The sequence below is a fragment of the Neofelis nebulosa genome, chromosome 11, assembly GCF_028018385.1.
Source record: "Neofelis nebulosa isolate mNeoNeb1 chromosome 11, mNeoNeb1.pri, whole genome shotgun sequence".
NCBI lineage: Eukaryota > Metazoa > Chordata > Mammalia > Carnivora > Felidae > Neofelis > Neofelis nebulosa.
The window spans coordinates 68,159,542-68,176,104 of record NC_080792.1 but is presented as its reverse complement, the minus strand read 5'-3'; the positions used below and the strand labels follow the sequence as shown (position 1 = coordinate 68,176,104).

At 39.4% G+C, this 16,563-nt stretch overlaps 1 protein-coding gene and 2 pseudogenes across 6 annotated transcripts in view; 2 read left to right on the top strand and 1 right to left on the bottom strand.

Annotated features, from left to right (window-relative positions):
* LOC131490564 (ankyrin repeat domain-containing protein 26-like) overlaps positions 1-16,563 on the bottom strand; it is a 246,121-nt gene that overhangs the window by 42,669 nt on the left and 186,889 nt on the right. For all 6 annotated transcript variants that reach the window (XM_058693065.1, XM_058693068.1, XM_058693066.1 and 3 more), the window contains 2 exons: positions 15,720-15,753; positions 15,001-15,142 (listed from right to left, as the gene is read on the bottom strand). In XM_058693065.1, coding sequence (XP_058549048.1) covers positions 15,001-15,142; positions 15,720-15,753 — 176 coding nt within the window. The remainder of the gene's footprint in view (positions 1-15,000; positions 15,143-15,719; positions 15,754-16,563) is intronic.
* Positions 924-4,093, top strand: LOC131490566 (dnaJ homolog subfamily C member 10-like; annotated as a pseudogene).
* LOC131490569 (small ribosomal subunit protein uS8-like) lies at positions 13,504-13,961 on the top strand (annotated as a pseudogene).

Below are 16,563 nucleotides of genomic sequence, written 5' to 3'. Positions count from 1 at the left end.
GGACCCCCCCCGCCCCCCACTCCACCAGGCCCCGCCACCCCCCCCACCACTCCCCACCCCCACCACCCCGCCAGCGCCAACGCCCGCCCCCGCCACCCTCCCCCCTTCTGCTGGAGCCCAGGCGGCAACAGTGGCAGAGGCATGGGCCCTTCTGGAAGGGAGAGCCCAATGTCTGTGCACCTGTCTCCCCTCCCTTCCTCTCCACCCCTGCCATGGGCTTTGTGTTCTAGCTCCCATCTTTTTCTGATTACCTATATCATCACCCTTCTTCCAGCCGGCCTCGTTTCCCAGTTTCTTGCCACAGTTTCTCTCACTTAAGCCTCAGTTACTCAGGCTCTTTTTACCCTAGTCCTGCCAGAGACTTCGCACAACCAGCAGCACTTAATAGTCTCTTTCATGGGATGTCCCCGTCATTCCCCTCTCCCCACATCCTATTCGGGGCTGATGGCAGCCAGGAACCCTTCCTATGACATTTACCGGCAGTTTCCATCTGGCCCTGAGGCTTGGCGCAGATCAAGTCCACCACGCCCACGCTGCGAAGGACCCCTAGGAGAACCACTTGTCCCATGGTGGTATTGGACAAGATGTTCTCTGTTTTCCTGGGGTTGTTTATTTTAGTCTGAATATTTGTTACTCTCCACCGCTATACTTTACAAAGGTATGTTCTGGTTGCATGACAAGGAGTTAGAAATGAGCCAGAGACCATTTGCAGGCAAGGAGAAGACTTCGACATTTAGGATTAAAGGAAGAAAGGAGAAACAGAATGTTAAGAAGGTTAGATTTCTCAAAGTATTTTGATATCTTTTATGATCTGAGGAAGTGCAGATTACTGACCCTACACAGATTGACACGTTGGGAGAAAATTTCATGATGCTTGATTCGCTCTTGGAGTAACGAAAACACAAGTTCTCAAACCTGCATATTCTCTCAGCTGGAACCAGCTGTATATCTGAATGTTCACTTCCATCAGAACTTGTATAAGAGAAAGAATGGGAGTCTGGTTCAACAAAAATGACTACGTCCGGGACCTGAAAAGGGTCATTCTGGTTCCTAATAGTGTATATGGACATTTTAGTGGGCACAGATCGGGATTTTTACAGTTTACTTGGAGTATCCAGCACTGCAAGCAGTAGAGAAATAAGACAAGCTTTCATGAAATTGGCATTGAAGCTACATCCTGATTAAAAAAAAAAAAAAAAACACGAATAACCCGGGGTGCCTGGGTGGCTCAGTCAGTTGAGCGTCCACCTTCCGCTCGCTTGGGTCATGATCTCACAGGTCGTGGGTTGGAGCCCCGCGTCCTGCTCTGTGCTGATGCCTTGGAGCCAGGGGCCTGCTTTGGATTCTGTGTCTCCGTCTCTCTCTGCCCCAACCCACTTGCATTCCGTCTCTGCCTCTCTCAAAAGTAAATAAACATTAAAAAAATAATAAATAAATAAATAAATAAATAAATCAACCAAACAAACAAATGAATAACCCTAAAGTACGGAGTGATTTTTCAAAAATAAATAGAGCATATGAGGTACTCAATGATGAAGATCTGTGGGAAAAGTATGACAAATATGGAGAAAAGGGACTTGCAGATAATCCAGAAAATGGCCCGTATGAAAGCTGGGATTATGGTTGTTATGACTTTGGTATTTATGACGATGATCCTGAGAGCAGAACATTGGATAGAAGAGAACTGGATGCTGCTGTTAATTCTGGAGAACTGAGGTTTGTGAACTTTTACTCCCCAGGATGTTCACACTGCCATGAATTAGCTCCCACATGGAGAGACTGTGCTAAAGAAGTAGATGGATTACTTCGAATTGGTGCTGTTAACTGTGGTGATGATAGACTGCTTTGCCGAATGAAAGGAGACAACGGATCTCCCAGCCTCTTCCCTTTCAGGTCTGGAATGGCCACAGTGAAATATCACGGTGACAGATCAAAGGAAAGTTTGGTGAGTTTAGCTATGCAGCGTGTTAGAAGCACAGTGACGGAATTATGGACAGGAAATTTTGTTCACTCCATAGAAACTGCTTTTGCTGCTGGCGTTGGCCGGCTGATCATTTTTTGTTGCAAAGGAGGAGACTGTTTAACTTCATAGACACGACTCAGGCTCAGGGGCATGTTGGATAGTGTTGTTAATGTAGGATGGATGGACTGTGCCACCCAGGACAAACTGTGTAAAAGTTTGGTATTCTGACAAGTATTACTGCCTATTTTCCTCCTGGTGCCACATTAAATAACAGAGAGAAAAGCAGCGTTTTGTTCCTTAATTCATTGGATGCTAGAGAAATATATTTGGAAATCGTGCATCGTCTTCCAGATTTTGAACTGCTTTCGGCAAATACACTAACGGGTCGATTGGCTCGTCATTGGTGGCTCTTATTGTTTAGTTTTGGAAAACATGAAAATTCAAATGATCCTGAGTTGAAGAAACTCAAAACTCTACTCCAAAGTGAACATATTCAAGTTGGCAAGGCTGACTGTGCCTCTGCACCAGACATCTGTAGTAATCTCTCTGTATTTCAGCCATGTCTAGCAGTATTTAAAGGACAAGGAACCAAAGAATATGAAATTCATCACGGAAAGAAGATTCTATATGATATACTGGCCTTTGCCAAAGAAAGTGGTAATTCTCATGTTGCCACGCCTGGACCTCAAATTTTTCCTGCCGATGACAAGGAACCGTGGCTTGTTGATTTGTTTGTGACATGTTGTCCACCATGTCGAGCTTTATTGCCAGAGTTACGAAAAGCCTCAAAGCATCTGTGTGGTCAGCTTACGTTTGGTACACTAGATTGTACGGTTCACGAGGGACCCTGTAACACATAAAGCATTCAGCGGATCCAACAACAGTGGCATTGAACCAATCCAAGGTTCGTGAATATGAAAGACATCACTCTGCTGAACAACAGATCTTGGAATTCATAGAGGATTTTAAGACTCCTTCAGTGATCTCCCTGAAGCCCACCACTTCCAATGAACTAGTTAAACAAAGAAAACATGATGAAGTCTGGATGGTTGACTTCTACTCCCCATGGTGTCACCCATGTCAAGGCCTAATGCCAGAATGGAAAAGAATGGCCCGGACACTAACTGGACAGTTACTGTGGGCAGTATAGACTGCCAACAGTATCGTTCTTTTTGTGCCCAAGAAAATGTTCAGGGATACCCTGAGATAAGATTTTCCCCCCCAGACCAAATAAAGCTTTTAAGTATCACAGTTACAATGGTTAGAAGAGAGACTTGGTGTCTAGGATTTCTACCTCAAGCATCCATAGATCTAATGCCTCAGAATTTCGATGAAAAAGTTATGCAAGGGAAAAATCACTGGGGGATTGAATTCTATGCTCCTTGGTGTGGACCTTGCCAAAATTTTGCTCCCGAGTTTAAGCTCTTGGCTAGGATGATGAAAGGAAAAGTGAAAGCTAGAAAAGTTGACTGTCAGGCTTACGCTCAAACATGCCAGAAAGCTGGCATCAGAGCCTATCCGACTGTTAAATGTTATCCCTACGCAAAAGCAAAGAGAAACATTTGGGGAGAGCAAATAGATGCCAGAGATGCAAAAGCAATCGCTGCCTTAATATATGAAAAATTGAAAAATCTCCACACTCATGGAAAGAGAGATAAGGATGAACTTTAATGATGTGAAGATGAAGAAAAAAGAGAAAAGGAATTCTAACACATGACATCAGAGGATCAACTTTGTAGGATGTTGCTACATTCTGGGTCGGAATAAAGGAACATTATCTCAGAAGTGGAATCGCACCATCTGAATTCTGTACAACATTGGTATAAATGAAGGGTCTGCAAGCTTTTTCTGTAAAAGGCCAAACTGTAAATATTTTAGGCTTTGTAGACCATGTACATTTGTCACATAGTCCTTTGTTTTTGCTTTGTTTACAACCCTTTAAAAAGTCTGAAAACTTTTCTTGGCTCAGGGCCATACACAAACAGGCCAAGCCACATTCAGTCCATGGGCCATAGATTGCTAAGCCCTGGAAATGATACTAAAACTGCCTGGCTCAAACAGGAGCCTGCTCTGTCATGTACATATACGTCTAGGGTCTATTCCTTAAAGTTTTGTGGCTGGCCTGAAAGGAAATAACTTGGTATTTAGTTACCTGTCTTAAAAATTGTGTGAAATGGCCACCATGTGGCCAGCAGATACCTGATTTTCATGCTGTATTTTAGTGAAGAGATTTTCTTCTTCTTTCTTTCTAAAGGTTGAAGAACTGAATTTAATTTTTCACAATTGAGAAAAATTTTGGTAACATAACTCCAATAGATTTCTACAGCATCTGGAAGAAGAAGGAGAAGAAAGAAGAAGAAAGAAGAAGAAGAAGAAGAAGAAGAAGAAGAAGAAGAATGGGAGGGGGACGAAGAAGGAGGGGAGGAAGAAGGAGAGGAAGAAGAGGAAGAAGAAGAAGAGGATGAGGAAGAAGAGAGGTCTGTTGGTTCCACCTTTAGAAACTAGAAAAAGAAAACAAATTAAAGCCAACCAAGCAGACAAAAGGAACTAATAAAACTCAAAGACAAAATCACATGAAAGAAAGCAGAAAAATGATAGAGAATAACCGATGAAACTAAATGCTTTCAGGAGGTGAAAAAAGGGATAAATTTCTACCAAGACTGATCCTGAAAATGAAGAGAAACAAAGGAAATATTAACAATATATGAGAAATTAGGAATGTACCACTACTAGAGATTCACAGATACTAAAAAAATAACAAAGTAATATTATGAACTTTATATAATTAATTCGACAACTCAGATGCAGTGGGTAAATCCCGTGGAAGACAGAAATTAGCAAAGCTCAATCAAGAATAAGGGGTACCTGGCTGGCTCAGTTGGTAGAGCATGTGACTCTTGATCTCTGGATTGTGAGTTCAAGCCCCATGTTGGGTATAAAGATTGCTTAAAAATAAAATAAAGTAAAATGAAATGAAATGAAATGAAATAAAAAATAGAATAAAGGAAAAAAAAAGAATAGATTAGCTAACTAACTCTATAACTATAAAAGAAACTAAAGTCTTAGTTAAAGATCTTTCCACACAAAACAATTCCAGGGCCACGTGGCTACTCTGGTAAATTCAACCAACATTTTAGGAACAGATGTCATCTATTCTACACAAAGTCTCCCCCAAAAATGGAGGGGAGAAATATTTCTCCCCTCATTCTATAATGCTAGCATTACCTGAAACCAAAACTAGACAAAGATACTATAAGAAAGAAAATTCTGTCATAAACATGGGAGTAAAATTTCTGAAGAAACCATCCACAAATCAAATCTAACACTACATTAAGGAGGGGGTGAGTCAACATGACAGAGAAGTAGGGGGACGTGAAATTACCGCACCCCTCAAACACAGCAGTGAGGCAAGAAGATGTGGAAATATAGGAATCCGGGCTACAGAGTGACATAAACATCTCCAGGGGCCCAGGGGGACAACTGGCCAGGTCATGGAGATTTTTAATCTATATTTTCTGCACCTCTTCTGTATCTCCTTCTTCTTTACTTTCCTCTCTCTCTCTCTCTCTCTCTCTCTCTCTCTCTGTGTGTGTGTGTGTGTCTCACTCTCTCTCTTCCCTCCTTGGATTAAGTTGTATAGTTTCTCTGATTCTCTGCCTGGTCAATTTTTTGTCTTCTTCTCTTTTCCCTTGCCCCTGTCATTTCTCCCTTTGTATGGGATAAGACATCTTCCATCACCACCGCCCCCCCCCACTCTTTAAATTCTTTTCCAAGGTTACATTATGAAGAAATCTAAGCACACCTAGTGGAATGGACAACCCACCAATAGGAGTAGCGAAATAAAGCAACCAGAGTCACAACAACAGAGAGTATGAAACACACTCCAAAAATACCGGTTGAAGGGCCAGGCCCTGGACAGTGTATGACCCCTTTTTAAAATAGTAGTGCTCTCAGGTGCAGGACACATGACAAGTAGGAAAACACATAAAGTACTGAACACTGATGAAATGGAAGAATTCTCATCAAAAGAAACTCCAGGAAGAAATGACAGCTAGAGAACTGCTCAAAACAGATATAGACAATACATATACTGGTTCAAGAATTTAGAATAATAGTTGTAAGATTAACAGCTGAGCTTACAAAAAAGCATAGAAGACAGCAGAGAATCTATTGCTTCAGGGATCAAGGAACTAAGAAATAGTCACAACAATTAAGAAATATTGGAAATAAGATGCAAAATCAACTAGATGCAGTAATGGCAAGGATGGAGGAAACAGAGGGGAGAATAAGTGACATAGAGGATGAAATTATGGAAAATGATGAAGCCAAGAAAAAGGGTGATAAGAAAATATTAGACCATGAGGGGAGTATTAGAAAACTAAGTGATTCAATGAAATGTAATAATATCCATTTCATCAAAGTTCCAGCATAAGAGAGAGAGAAAAGGGCAGAAGGTTTACTTGAACAAATTATAGGTGACAACTTCCTTAATCTGGAGAAGGAAGCAGACATCCAAATCCAGCAGGCAGACAACTCCGTTCAGATTCAACAGGAATAGGTCTTCTCCACAGCATATCATAGTGAAACTGGCAAGTTACAAAGAGAAAGAGAGAATTCTGAAAGCAGCAAGGGACAAACGGGCCTTAACATGCAAGGGTAGACACATATGGGTAGTAGCAGACCTGTCCACTGAAACTTGGCAGGCCAGGAGGGGATGGTAGGAGAAAGTCCATGTGCTGAATAGGAAAATATGCAGCTAAGAATCCTTTCTCCAGCAAAGCTGTCATTCAGAATAGGAGAGATAAGCTTTCCCAGAAAAAAACTAAAAGGGCTCATGACCACTAAACCAGCCCTGCAGGAGATCCGCAGGAAGACTACGTGAATGGAATGTTGCCAAGTCTACAAAGGACCAGAAACATCACCACAAGCATGAAACCTACAGACAACACAATGACACTAAATCCATATCTTTAAATAATCACTCTGAATGTGAATGGACTAAATGCCCTATCAAAACACACAGGGTATCAGAATGGATTAAAACAACAACAACAACAACAACAACAACAACAACAGCAACAAAATCCATCTATATGCTGTCTACAAGAGACTTATTTTATTTTATTTTATTTTATTTATTTTTAAAAAATTTTTTAAATGTTTATTTTTGAGACAGAGAGAGAAAGAGCATGAACGGGGGAGGGGCAGAGAGAGAGGGAGACACAGAACTGGATACAGGCTCCAGGCTCTGAGCCATCAGCCCAGAGCCCGACGTGGGGCTCGAACTCACGGACCGCGAGATCGTGACCTGAGCTGAAGTCGGACGCTTAACCGACTGAGCCACACAGGCGCCCCAAGAGACTTATTTTAGACATGAGGACACCATTAGACTGAAGGTTAGGGAATGGAGTACCATGTATTATGCTACTGGAAGTCAAAAGAAAGCTGGAGTAGCCATACTTAGATGAGACAAATGAGATTTCAAACTACAGACTCTAACAAGAGATGAAGAAGGGTAATATGTCATAGTTGAGGGATCTATCCATCAAGAAGAGCTAACAATTGTAAATGTTGGTGGCCCCAACTTGAGACCCCACAAATATATAAATCGATTAATCACAAACATAAGCAATCTTCTTGATAATCATATGGAAATTGTAGGTGACTTTAATACTCCCTTACAACAATGGACAGATCATCTAGGCAGAAAATCAAGAAAGAAACAAAGGACAGCAGCAGAATACACATTCTTCTCGAGTACACGTGGAACATTCTCCAAAACAGGTCACACAGCAGGTCACAAAACAGCCCTCAATAAATATAAAAGAACTGAGATCATACCATGCATATTTTCAGATCACAACACTATGAAACTTGAAATCAAACAAAAGAAAAAGTTAGGAAAGCCTCTGAACGCATGGAGGTTAAAGAACATCCTATTGGCGAAAGAATGGGTCAACCAGACGATGAAAAGAGAAATTTAAAAAATATAGAGGCAAATGAAAATGAAAACATGACAGTCCAAACCCTTTGGGATGCAGCAAAGGCATCCCTAAAAGGAAAACACATTGCAATCCAGGCATTTCTCAAGAAATAAGAACAATACAAAATACAAAATCGAACCTCACACCTAAAGAAACTAGAAGAAGAAGAGCAAAGAAACCCTACAGCCATTAGAAGAAATAATAAAGATTAGAGCAGAAATAAACACTATAGAATCCAAAAAAACCCACAAAAAAACAAAACACAAAACACAAAAGGGTAGAACAGATCAGTGAATCTAAGAGCTGCTTTTTTTTAATGAATAAATAATTTTGATAACCCCCTAGACAGCTTTCTCAGAAAGAAAAGAGAATCCAAAGAGATGAAATCATGAATGAAAGAGGAGAGATCACAATCAACACCACAGAAATTCAATTATTAGAGAATACTACGAAAATGTATATGCCAACAAACTGGACAACCTGGAAGAAATGGACAAATACCTAGACAACCACACACTACCCAAACTCAAATGGGAAGAAATAGAAAATTTGAACAGACCCATAACCAGCGAAGAAATCCAATCAGTTATCAAAAATCTCCCAATAAATAGGAGTCCTGGGCCAGAAGTCTTCCCAGGGGAATTCTACAAGACATTGAAAGCAGAGTTAATACCTATACTTTTCAATCTGTTGAACAAAGAAATGGAAGAAAAGCTTCCGGACTCACTCTGTGAAACGAGCATTCCCTTGATTCCCCAACAGATAGAGACCCCACTAAAAAGGAGAATGACAGGCCAATGTTCCTGATGAACATGGATGCCAAAATTCTTAACAAGATACTAGCAAATCCAATTCGGCAGTGCATGAAAGAATTCTTCACCATGATCAAGTGGGATTCATTCCTGGGCTACAGGGCTGGCTCAATATTCGCAAATCAATCAAAATGATACATCACATTAATAGAAGAAAGGATACGATCATCCATATGATCCTGTCAATAAATGCAGAAAAAAACATTTGACAAACTACGGCATCCTTTGTTACGAAAAACCTTCAAGAAAGTTGGGATAGAAGGAACATACCTTAACATCATAAAAGCCATATATGAGAAGCTCGCTGCTAATAGCATCCTCAATGGGGAGAAACAGAGAACTTCCTGCCCCACCCCCACCGGAGATAAGGAACATGAAAGGGATGTCCACTCTCACCAGTGTTGTTTACCATAGTGTTGGAAGTCCTAGCCTCAGCAATCCCAACAAAATGAAATAAAACTCATCCAAATTGGCAAAGAAGAAGTTAAACTTTCACTTTTCGCAGATGACATGATACTCTACATGGAAAACCTGAAAGACTCCACCAAAAAGCTGCTCGAACTGATACATGAATTCAGCAAAGTCACAGGATACAAAAATCAACACACAGAAATTGATTGCACTTCTATATACCAATAATGAAGCCACAGAAAGAGAAATCAAGAAACTGAGCTCATTTACAATTACACCAAGAACCATAAAATACCTAGGAATCAACCTAACCAAAGATATAAGAGATTTGTATCCTGAAAACTATAGAAAAATATCAAAGAAATTGAAGAAGACACAAAGAAATGGAAAAACATTCCATGCTCATGGACTAGAAGAAGAAATATTATGAAAATGTCGATACGACCCAAAGCAATCTACACATTCCGTGCAATCCCAATCAACATTGCACTGGCACTCTTCTCAGAGCTAGAAGAAACAATCCTAAAATTTGTAGGGAACCACAAAAGATCCCAGATAGCCAAAGTAATGTTGAAAAAGAAAACCAAAGCTGGAGGCGTCACAATCACAGACTTTAGCCTCTACTACAAAGCTGCAATCAAGAGAGTATACTATCGGCACAAAAAGAGACACAAAGGCGAATGGAACCGAATAGAGAATCCAGAAATGGACCCACAAATGTATGGCCAACTAAACCTTGGCAAAGCAGGAAAGAGTATCCAATGGAAAAAAGATAGGTTCTTTAGCAAATGGTGCTGGGAGAGCTGGACAGCACCATGCGGAAGAATGAAACTGGGCCAGTTTCTTACACCATACATAAACTCAAAATGGATGAAAGACCTCAATGTGAGAGAGGAAACCATCAAAACCCTAGAGGAGAACACAGGCCACAACCTCTTTGACCTTGGCCACAGCAACTTCTACTCAACACATCTCTGAAGGCAAGGGACATAAAAGCAAAATTGGACTATTGGGACCTCATCAAGGTTAAAAGCTTCTGCACTGCAAAGGAAACAATCCACAAAATTAAAAGGCACCAATGGGACGGGAGAAGATATTTGCAAATGACATAAAGGATTAGTATCCATACTCTATAAAGAATTTACCAAACTCAACACCTGAAAAACAAATAATCCAGGGAAAGAATGGGCAGAAGACATGAATAGACACTTTTCCAAAGAAGACATCCAGATGGCCAACAGGCACATGAAAGGATGTTCAACGTCGCTCATCATCAGGGAAATACAAATCAAAACCACATTGAGATACCACCTCACACCGGTCAGAGTCGATAAAATTAACAGCTCAGGAAACAACAGATGTTGGTGAGGATGTGCAGAAATGGGAACTCTCTTGCACTGTCGATGGGAATGCACAGTTGGTGCAGCTGCTCTGGAAAACAGTGTGGAGGTTCCTCAAAAAAATAAAAATAGAATTACCCTACAACCCAGGAATTGCACTACTAGGCGTTTATCCAAGGGATACAGGAGTGCTGATTCAAAGGGGCACATGTACCCCAACGTGTATAGCAGCACTATCAGCAATTGCCATATTATGGAAAGAGCCCAAATGTCCATCCACTGATGAATGGGTAAAGAAGACATGGTTCACATATACGATGGATATTACTTGGCAGTGAGAAAGAATGAAATCGTGCCATTTGCAACAACATGGATGGAATTGGAGGGTAGTATGTGAAGTGAAATAAGGCAGTCAGAGAAAAACAGATACCATGTTTTCACTCATATGTGGATTTTGAGAAACGTAACAGAAGAACATGGGGGAACAGAAGAGGGAAAAATCATTTCAGACAGGGAGGCAAACCATGAGAAACACTTAAATGCAGAGAACAAACTGAAGGTTCATGGAGGGTTGGGTAAAGGGGAGAATGGGTGATGAGCATTGAGGAGGGCACTTGTTGGGATGAGCACTGGGTGTTGTATGTAAGTAATGAATCATGGGAATATACTCCCAAAGCCAAGAGCACAATGTATACACTGTATGTTAGCTAACTTGACAATAAATTATATTTAATTAATTAATTAATTAATTAATTAAACTATAGCCGTGTGTGTGTGTGGGGGGGTGGAATCTAACAATACACTAAGGGAAAATTTGTTATGGCCAAATGGTTTTTATCCAAGAAATGCAGAGTTGGTTTAAGATTCAAAAACCAATTAGTGTTATTCACCATATTAACAAACTTTTAAAAAAGGAAAATTATATGATCATCTCCGTAGGTTAAATAAGTCCCTTGTCAAAATTCAACATCGCATTCCAGATAAAAACTTTCAGCAGTCCTGGAATACAAAGGAACTTCAATATGATTTAAAACAAAACAAAACAAGTCATGATAACTCTACAGCTAACGTTACATGTAATGGTAAAAAACTGAATGCATTTAGAAGATCAGGAAGAAGACAAGTAGGACAGTCACTGAATGACTTCTTCTCTTCAGCACTATACTAGCAGTTCTAGCCAACGCAATCAAACAAGGGGAAGCAACAAAGGACATCCAAATAGAAAATGAAGTGAAACTGTCTCTATAGCAATGCCATGGTCACAAAATAGAAGTTGGCAAACTCCCACCTGTGGGCCACGTTACTTGTTTTGGTAAATTAAATTTTATCAAAATACAGCCATGTCCATTAATGTATGCAGTATCTATTGACTAACCTTATAGTACAATGGCAAAGCTGTTTAGTTGCGACAGAGAATGTATTAGCTACAAGTCTACAATATTTACCATTGTTAGTAAAATAGTAATTAAAAATGAATTTTAATGAACTTTGCTTATGTAGAAAATCTGACAGAATTAAGAAAAATGCTACTAGAATTAATGAATTTCTGGCGGTACATGGATGACTCAATCGGTTGAGTGTCTCTTGATTTCAGCTCAGGCTATGATCCCAGAGTCATGGGATGGAGCCCTATGACAGGCTCGCACTAAGCATGGAGACTGCTTAAGATTCTCCCTCTCTCTCTCTCTCTCTGCCCCTCTCCCCTGCTCATGTACTCTCTCTAAAATTAAATATATGTATACATATAAATTTATCAAGGTTGGAAGATACAGAATCATTACACAAAAATCAACTGTATTTCTATATACTAGCTATAAAGAATCAAAAATTAAAATTTCACGGCGCCCGTGTGCCTCAGTTGGTTAAGCGCTGGGCTCTGGCTAAGGTCATGAGCTCAACGTTGGTGAGTTCAAGCCCCACGTCGGCTCTGTACTGACAGCTTGGAGCCTGGAGCCTGCTTCAGATTCTGTCTCCCTCTCTCTCTGCCCCTCCCCAACTCATGCTCTGTCTCTCTCTCAAGGGTAAACAGTACAAAAAAATTTAAATTTAAGATATATTATTTACAACTGCACTGAAAATAAAAAATAATCACTGTTAATATCATAAAAGACAGAAAGACCTATACATTAAAAACTACAAAATATTACTGAGAAAATTTTAAAAGACCTATATCAAGGGAGAGATATATCCTCTGTTCAGGGGTTAAAAAATTCAATATTGTCAAGAAGTCAATTCTCCCCAAATAAATCTGTAGATTCAACATAATCTAAACTTCATTTCCCGGAGACCACCAGAGATGGAGTTTTTTTTTGTTTGTTTGTTTTTTTAAGAAACTGACAAACTGATTCTAAAATTCACATGGAAATGCAAAGGATCCAGTGTAGCAAAAGAACACTGAAAAGAACCAAGCAGGACGACTAACACTACCTGATTTCAAAAATTCTTATAAGCTGGCAGTGATTAAAACAGAATAATATTGGTCCACCAAAGATGGCCAAAGAGATCAATGAGACAGAATAGAGCCCATAAATAAACCCACACATATATGGCCAACTGATTATGACAAAGGAGCAATGGCATAAAGTGGAGAAAACACAGCCTTTTCAATAAATGGTGCTGGAACAACTGGATATCCATATGCAAAAGAGTGAACTTGTATCCATACTTTATATCATAAAAAAAGAATATAAAATGGGTCACAGATCTAAATGTGAGACCTCAAACTATAACACTTCTAAAAGAAAGCATGAGAGAAAAACTTTGTGACCTTGTGCTAGGCAAAGATTTCTTAGATATGGAAACCAAAACCTACAATCATACAAGAACAAATGAATGCGTAAACTGGACTTCACCAAAAAGAAAAACTGCTCTTCAAAAACACTGTTGAGAGAAGGAAAAGTCACAGACTGGGAGAAGAAAATCCTTGCCAAAAAAAAGAGAGGTGATAAAGGAACTGTATCTAGCTCTTTCCACCATCTTTCTGTGCCACCATCATGATGCATGTGAATGTCATGGCAGATGCTCCCCAAAGCATAACAATACTGAAAAGAGAAGCAAACGCCAGGTTCTTACTAGGCCGTGCTCCAAAGACATTGTCCACTTTCTAACTGTGATGATGAAGCATGGTTACACTGGTGAATTTAAAATCATTGATGATCACAGAGTTGGGAAAATTGTTGTGAACCTCACAGGCACGTTAAGCAAGCATGGAGTGACTGGCCCCAGAACTGATGGACAATGCAAAGATCTAGAAAAATGGCAAAATAATCTGCTCAGTTTGATTTCATTATACTGACCACCTCAGCTACAGTCATGGACCATGAAGAAGCAAGATGAAAACACACAGAAGGGGAAATCCTGGGATTCTTTTTCTAGGGATGTAATACGTATGTGCAAATAAAATGCCTCAATGGAAAACAAAAACAAAAACAACCACAAAAAAAAAAACAAAAAGAAAACAAAATAAGAAGGAACTGTGTGTAGAATATACAAAGAATTCTGAAAACTCAACAAGTAAGAAAACAAACAAATTTTTAAAATAAAAAACGATTTGGACAATTCAAAGAAGATATACAGATGGCAAGCAAGCATGTGAAAATATGGTCAACATCGTCAGTTATTAGGAAAATGTATATTCAAACCATAATGATATATAAAATATCCATCCGAATGGCTAGGATTTAAAAAGCTGACAATACTAAGTGTTCATGAATATGTATGTAGGAATTGGTGCTCTCACAGACTGCTGGTGGGAATGGAAAACGGTACAACTCCTTTAGAAAATGATTTGGCAGCTTCATAATAAGGGAATATAAAGGGACATGAGATTTTTAAGGGTGATGAATATGTTAACTGTCTGGATTGCGGTTATCGTTTCATACGTGTAAACATATGTCAAAACTATCAAATGACACACTTCACATATGTGCAGTTTACCTAACTAAAGCTGTTGGAGACGAAAAGCTCTTTCACAGGAAGAAACGTCTAAAACAGTGGATAAGACACAGACGGAAAGAAGGATGTCAAACAATGCAAGATGAAGCCAGAGGACTGTGGCCTTTTAACCTAATAGCAATGAGAAGTAACAGCTAAGCTTTACGCAAGGAGGTAACATGAAGAAATACACATTTTTAAAAATATATATAATAATTATGGTTGCAGTGCAGACCAAGGTCCTGGGAGGTTGAACGGCAGGGAAAACGGTCCTGAGGTTATCTCAGTCATCTAGGAGAAAAATAATGACCTGACCTGGGTGAAGGCACAGAAGAGAAGCAGAGTTAACAAACACGTTAGATGTGCCATTTCCACTAAGAAAGGTACAGTAGAAATGATGACTCTTTGGCTGAGAGGATACAGTAGTTCTCCTTTTATTTTAATATAAAACATATTTCTGAGATGAGCAGCTCTACAATACAGCAGTGTTCTATGGTGCAGTACTAGGCAAGGTGTGCACATATCACTACAGCCATATACGTAAAAAGGCTTCCTACCTTTACAATCCATGCCAAGTTGTTCAATCAGCAACATGAAATTCTTAGAGTAAGGCAACTCACAATCCTCTGAGGCTGTTTCAGATTCAGATGACTGAATGAAGTCGACAAGGTCATCCATAGAAGTAATTTGCTTTTTGACCTACAAATAAAGAATACCATTTCAAAATGTCCCCCAAATATTTATAAAATATACAAGGTGTAGAGAAGCGATAAATACCCATCTTTTTATAAAAGCAAACACAGGGGCACCTGAGTGGCTCAGTCGGTTGAGCATCCGACTCCATTGTGGCTCAGGTCATGACCTCAGGGTTCCTGAGTTTGAGTCCCATGTTGACCTCCACAATGTCAGCATGGAGCCTGCTTGGGATTCTCTCTCCCCCTCTCCCCCTGCCCCTCCCCCACTTGTGCGTGCTCTCTCTCAAAATACATTTTAAAAATAAGCGAATAAACATTTAAAAGCGAAATCACAGAGACTTTGTAAAAGAACGGATTTTCATCAAAAAGACACCGTTATCAATAGCTAGTATTTCTAAGTAACTTTTTCACAGCAAATGTCTCTACAACAAAGGAAGATTTTCTATTTTTTCACTACATCTTTCATAAAGTATCTTTTTTACCACCGAACAATATCTCTAATAAATATTTATCAAAATAATATAATAAAATAAAAATAAAATAAATAAATAAAATAAAATTACATTGTCTATTTTTCTTACCTTGTTCTTTTTCTTAGAAATTTTCTTTGCAGGTCTGAAAAAAACCCAACAATTCTTTTCAGGCAAATATTAAATACTTAAAATACAAAGAATACTTAAACCTATTGTTTCTGATATAAAATCTCTGCATTTGAAACTAATTTTCTACAAAGGGGATTAAACAATAGAGTAACATTAAACAGCATAGAAAATATACTACTACTAATATTAACAAAGGATTAGACGTATCCAGTTGTAATATATGTGCTGCTGAAGCGAGAACAACAAAGTACTAAATTTAGATAAAAACCAACAAAAGCAAAGGAAAATCCTAATGCTACTTGCATTATTTGATAGGCATGATACCATTGTTTTTGTTGTTGCAATTTTTACTAAAAATAAGCTTTTACAAGCACTAAAACCTATTTGGAAAGTGCAAGTTAAGTCCCTATATGAAAGGACCCCTTTTTAACAATCGTGATATTAACGTGTTGAAGACTCACTGTGCAACTACTCTCTAGGCATTACTATGAGCACTTTACATGTCTTCAAGGTATTTGTTTTTTTTTTGTTTTTTTGTTTTTTTTTTTTTTTTTTTTTTGGGACAGAGAGAGACAGAGCATGAACGGGGGAGGGACAGAGAGCGAGGGAGACACAGAATCGGAAACAGGCTCCAGGCTCTGAGCCATCAGCCCAGAGCCTGACGCGGGGCTCGAACTCACGGACCGTGAGATCGTGACCTGGCTGAAGTCGGACGCTTAACCGACTGCACCACCCAGGCGCCCCAAGGTATTTGAAGCCCCACAACAATCTTATGAAGTAGGTTATTATAGTCGGTATTGTACACAGGAAGAAAATGAGGCAC